Source organism: Poeciliopsis prolifica, unplaced genomic scaffold (assembly GCF_027474105.1).
Source record: "Poeciliopsis prolifica strain line A6 unplaced genomic scaffold, Auburn_PproV2 SCAFFOLD045, whole genome shotgun sequence".
Lineage (NCBI taxonomy): Eukaryota > Metazoa > Chordata > Actinopteri > Cyprinodontiformes > Poeciliidae > Poeciliopsis > Poeciliopsis prolifica.
In genome coordinates, this window is record NW_026562420.1 from 4,200,873 (window position 1) to 4,206,872 (window position 6,000).

A 6,000-nucleotide genomic window follows, 5' to 3' on the forward strand; every position below is an offset into this window, starting at 1 on the left:
TACAGAAGTTAAATGTCTACACACATTTTTAACTTCAACCTCACAAATTTGATAATTATGGATTCAAACTTTCTCCTACAACAGAGGTGCTCAATACGTTGACTGAAGGATTGAGTCGATCTCGGCAGCAGGTGACAAACTGAAGGCCGATAGGCCTTCAGCACTTCCTCTTCTAACAGGCTTATCAAAAATTTTCACTAAAATCCAAAAGGTTTGTAGCTTCATTAAAGAATAATAATAATAAAAAAAATCTATAAAACATGTGAAAATTAATAATCAGTAATTATTGTTTCAACGATGTGTTGCGCAATTCAGTGCGTTTCAGATTCTTTAACAAATAAAAAGGCGACTCAAAGACCGACTGACTAGCAGAGCAGGAGTTTAAATGAGCTGATCAACAACCGCTGTGTTCATGAGAGGCTTGTTAATAATCAAGCCTGGAAACCTGATATTGTAACGGACTGAATGTTGTATTTTAAATGTAATCTCTGCTCAGCTTGCGGGGTGCAGGCGGCTGCCACAGCAACGGGTGTGCTTAAAAATAATGACAACATATAACAATAAGGAGAGACGAAGAGTAAAAAGGTGCGAGTGGTTATTTACCTTTGCTGTGGTTCATCACAGCCACTGTAGTTTCTAAAAGTTCAATAAACGACAAACTTGGACTAATTACCTCGTTTGTTTGTGAGTATAAGTCATTCGCAACAAACATCAAATAGGACAAATATATTTCATTAAATTTTAACAAACAAATGAATTCCACCGTGAAAATTATGGGAAATTAAATTAATTATAACATATACTCCAACTTCTGAAGATCTGCCTTTACTTTAACAGTGCTATTTGGTTCCTCCTATCAGTCTGTAGTTTCTCATATCAACATCATCAAACCAAATTTCAGATTTACCATAACTGACTGACATAACTGACATAACTCGCTGACCTCAGGTTGACTGAGAAACCAGTAAACTCCTCCCAGTGTCAGAATCTCACTGAGGAAGAAACTGCATTAGGTTTTCAATCACTTTAATATTTCTGCTATAATTGATGTATATTCACATATAAAATAAGTGAATAGAGTTTAATTTACAATTTTTATGTCTTCGTGACATGAGGTAGATCTCAGCCGGCTGTTGAGAGAAAAAGTAGATCTTGGTCTCAAAAAGTCTAACCACTCCTGTCCTACGCCTACAAATGTTTAAAAAAGTATGCACGAGTCGCCTGATACAAACAGAAAAAACTGCATTTACGCACAGATCCAGTTACGAAGGTCCAATGATGTCCAACGCATTGTGTAGTAAAGTTGCCTCTCAAATCTTCATGTTGTTTTGATGACCAATAGAGTTTCTTGGTATTTTGCTCGAGCCCAAATTTAAAATTCTACCTACATATACACACAACTACGAAGAGAACTCCTCCATACTTGTTGCTAATGTTGCTTTCCGACTGTGCCTTGGTTCAGCTGAAGCCGCGGAGCAGCTTGGAACCAATGGGAAACTCGTTGAAAGGCTAGTGGAGTGGTGTGAAGCCAAAGATCACGCGGGGGTGATGGGAGAGTCCAACCGCCTGTTGTCGGCTCTGATCCGACACAGCAAGTCTAAGGTAACCCATGTTCCATTCCGGTCAGATATTATTCAACAAAATGTTTGCAGCTTTTTAAATGTTCCTGCTGGTATTTAGATTTTTTATTTTTATTTTTATGACATTCCTTTGAGATTGTAATGCTTCTTTGCCATCACCCTAATCTTTAGCTTCAAGATTTCAATGACCGACCTGATAAAAAGTACACTTGCTGAAATTTGAACCGAGGACATTCTTGCTGCCCTGTCTTGCATCCATCCATCCATCCCTTGTCTTCCACTTAATCCGGGGTCGGGTCGCGGGTGTAGCAGCTTAAGAAAGGCGGCCCAGACTTCCCTCTCCCCAGCCGCTTCTTCCAGCTCCTCTGGGGGAATCCTGAGGCGTTCCCAGGCCATAGTCCCTCCAGCGTGTCCTGGGTCTTCCCCGGGGCCTCCTCCCGGTGGGACGTGCCCGAAACACCTCACCAGGGAGGCGTCCAGGAGGCATCCTGACAGATGCCTGAGCCACCTCAACTGGCTCCTCTCGATGTGGAGGAGCATCTGAATCCCTCCCGGATGACCGAGCTTCTTACCCTATCTCTAAGGGAGAGCCCAGCCACCCTACGGAGGAAACCCATTTCCTCCGTAGGGAGGCGATCGACATTTGTATCCGCAATCTCGTTCTTTCAGTCATGATCCAAAGCTCATGACCATAGATGAGGGTAGGAACGTAGATCGACCGGTAAATTGAAAGCTTCGCTTTCTGGCTCAGCTCTCTCTTCACCACGACGGACCGGTACAGCGTCCGCTTCACGGCAGACCCTGCTCCACAATGTCTCTGTCTTGCAGCACGGGTTTAACTTGCTGATCTGGATTATTAGACCCATGCTAGGAATACAGATGATATAGGCCTGGGATATTTCACTGCAATGCTTCTTACCTCTGTTTTTGGGTTATAGGAAGTTATCAGAACAGTCATCCAGAAAGGAGGAGTCAAGCATTTAGTAACTATGGCAACCAGTGAACATATGATTATGCAGAACGAAGCACTGGTGGCTCTGGGGCTCATAGCAGCGCTGGATTTGGGTAAGACCATTGAACATCCATACTGTGTTCCTCAGAGCTTTTCTGCCAGATGGGAAAACAAAGAATACCCTTGTGATGGAACTTTGGATACCGATGTGATAACAGAACAATTTGGGTTTGCAGTTGCAGCTGAAAAGGACTTTGTTGGAGCCAACCTTGTATCGGTGCTTCACAAACTGCTGTCTGATGAAAGGAGCGCACCGGAGATAAAATATAACTCCATGATCCTCATCTGTGCAGTCATGAGCTCAGGTGAGAGCCACATCTGAAGAATATCACCAGCTAAGAGCTGGTGATATTCTAACCCCTAACCCTAACCCTAAGAGCTATTCTTCCCTTTGGTCAGTGGTAGGCACTCCTTTCGAAAAAGTTATTTGTGCTAATCCTAAAGCACTCATGATAAGTATCAGTTTTGGTAATGCTGAAATGCTACACCAATTCAGTATTCAGCTGAAGTTAATTCTAAATCGCTATGCCAATACGGTATTTAGCAGAAGCTAATTTTAAAGCGCTACAACAATACAGTATTTAGCAGAAGCTTACTCTAAAGCTCTACATCAATTATGTATATAGTGGTGGCTCTGGAGAGCCTGCAGCATCACCAAGGACCACTCACACCATGGGCACCACATCCTCAAACTTATGACCTCTAGGCAATAAAGTCAAGAACAGACTAACAGTTTCTTCTCAAGAACTTTTGTTGCCCTGAGCACAGCATTTAAAAAACTAATCTTTATCTATTTTTAACATCCCAGTTGTGACATTAAAAGGAATTCTGATTCTGATTTCATGGAAGCTAACACTAAAGCGCCACTCTAATATGGCATTTAGTGAAAACTAATAATAAAATGTTAATTAAACCAACATTTTGCAACATGTCTTCACCTACTTCAAAATCACTGCATGGATAATAACTTCTAACTCTTTGAAGAATTTTTAACAGTCAAGAACCAAAATTTCAACACAGACAACAAACTTTATTCAACTGAAAGCTTATAAAACAGCCAAGTAACTTAGCGCTTTAGAATTCCGAAAAAAAATATTTTTGAGTGTCCTAAATGTTTTCAAAATTAGCGAAAGTTCTAAATGAAAAATTATCTCTGTCATTAACGCATTAGTGGCCCACCACTGTCTTTGGTGCTGGATAAATATATGTGAACTGGACTTATTTTCTGAACCTCTTCTGTTTTCAGAGCCTCTTCACAAGGAGGTACAGAGCCTGGCGTTTATTGATGTGGTGTCCAAACTGAGATCTCATGAAAACAAGACTGTGTCGCACCAGGCCTCGCTCACAGAGCAGCGACTAACTGCCCAGAGCTAAATGACTGTGTCACTCCCAACCCCTCCAACATCCCAACACTCCTGAATGCCTGCCTGACCACCCAACACCTCGTGACTGCTCCCCCATTGTGCCCCATCGTCATGTGCCAAGGTACCGCATCGCGTTAACTGCCAGCCAGACATCTTCCTTTCTCCGTCCTTTGTCCCCTCAGCCTCAGTCTTAGAAACAGACAGTAAAACATTTTATATTCAAGAGCTATTGTCATTTGTAACTGATGTAGAAACAAACAGATTTTACCCAGATGTGTTATACTTAGGTCAAGAAATCTTCCAAGACTTCAGAGCTAATGTTGTTTCTGTTTGAAAGCCATAAAAATGATTCAGTTGGAATGCTGAGGTTTTCCACACCCATATCCTTATGTGGACAGACTTCCCACCAGTGATGAACTGGTATTTGACCTGAGGTGATATATCAGTCTAAACTAAGATTGCCCCGATGTTTGCATGTTTGTCCGGCCTCAAGCCTAAAGCAACAGAAGATACAATGCTCTTTAAGACCACAGGTATGAGACCACTAACCCTCCAACCAGGTACAAAGAATTTTCAAAAGGGAAAAAAAAACCATTTCCTTGTTATGGTTATTTGATACAAGCAGCCTACCAGGATGTCCCAGTCATGTCTCATGTAGCTGGAATTTAATCTGAGCAGGACCTGTGCATGTTTTTGTCCTGTTCAAGCTGTGACCGTTTTCATTTTGACCTCTTCTACTGCCTGCTTCCATTCTCTCCTGACACCTTGGGTCCTAAACTTTTTATTCTAAGCCTTGGAAGTAGAGATTTTAGTGTTTCCGTTCCACTTCTGTCCCTTTATCGCACTAATCCAATGACTGGATAGTGAAAGTTGAGCCCCAGACTGTCCAACCTGTCCCTGATGAAGATTCTGAGTAAATGCAGCTACGTTTAGGAATGTTGGAGTGTTAGGCTGGAATGTTCCCGACTGAAGCATTATGTTGTTGAACCATCAGAAGAGATGCACAAGTCTTAGCTGGAGCTCTTTGCTTTGATCCAACAGCTTCAGACTTCATATTATGCTGTCTGTTGAGAAACATCTCCTTGTAGTTTCTCAACAGATTTTACTGGTAGAATATTGAAAGTATGTGCTCGGCACATATCAGCCAATCCCTTCCACCAATTTAAAATCATGTTTACATAAAGTTTTATTATAGCTTATACTTGCAAATCCAAATTTGTCAACACAGTGAAATCTGTGTCAAGCAATTATTTATTACACTGTGGATGAAACTCATTTTTGACATTTTGTAGATAATAGATGCTATGAAGAGCAGTTCCCATCCCCAAATTTGATTGGTTGTTCATGTCTGAGGGGGGTTCCTGCTAACATGCCCATCTGAGCATGTGCGACACTGTGATGTCACCTAGTCCTCAGTCTGGGCCCATCCTGCGTCTTGTTTTTAAAGATGTGAATGGTTATTTATCAGATTTGTGATCTACTTAGGACACATGCTGGTGAAGATGTATCCATTGTAACTACATAAAAATCTTGTCAACTTAAGTGTGTGTTGTAAATGTTCTGAGTTGTACATTTGAAGGATTCAACAGACAATTAAAAGATAATGGCTGGTGATGTTTGAAGTCTTTATTTTTTTGCGTCATTGAATTTATTGTCAGACTTCCTCGTGAAATCAGCATTTGGGTCATTTCTTCATTGTTCAACATTTCTCAAACTGGTTGGAAGAACTGTGATCCTCCATTTCTGATGTTTATGTTCTTGCAGGGAAAAAACACATTGTGTTGTCCTTATGTTTCCGGAACCCATCTCATTGAGCTTACAGGTTATTTTCTGGGTGCTTTTCCTTCTCAATCCCTGCAGGTTATTTTCCCAACATTTATAGGTTACCTTCCTGGAGCCTACTATTAGGCATCTTTCTAATACTATCAGTATTAAAATTTATAGGGCAGATTTCCAGAACTTATGGGTTATTTTTATTGAAACCTATTTGGTCCTTCACCAGAACTTTCAAACTTTAAGAGCAGTTTAAAAACAATGTATGTGG

At 41.0% G+C, this 6,000-nt stretch overlaps 1 protein-coding gene across 2 annotated transcripts in view; it reads left to right on the forward strand.

Moving 5' to 3' along the window:
• The window catches only part of rap1gds1 (RAP1, GTP-GDP dissociation stimulator 1), a 42,952-nt gene extending 37,382 nt beyond the window's left edge, over positions 1-5,570 (forward strand). For both annotated transcript variants that reach the window (XM_055056376.1, XM_055056377.1), the window contains 4 exons: positions 1,463-1,602; positions 2,519-2,645; positions 2,769-2,897; positions 3,839-5,570. In XM_055056376.1, the coding sequence (XP_054912351.1) occupies positions 1,463-1,602; positions 2,519-2,645; positions 2,769-2,897; positions 3,839-3,966 (524 nt within the window). In that variant the 3' untranslated portion in view covers positions 3,967-5,570. The remainder of the gene's footprint in view (positions 1-1,462; positions 1,603-2,518; positions 2,646-2,768; positions 2,898-3,838) is intronic.
• The last annotated feature ends 430 nt before the right edge of the window (positions 5,571-6,000 follow it).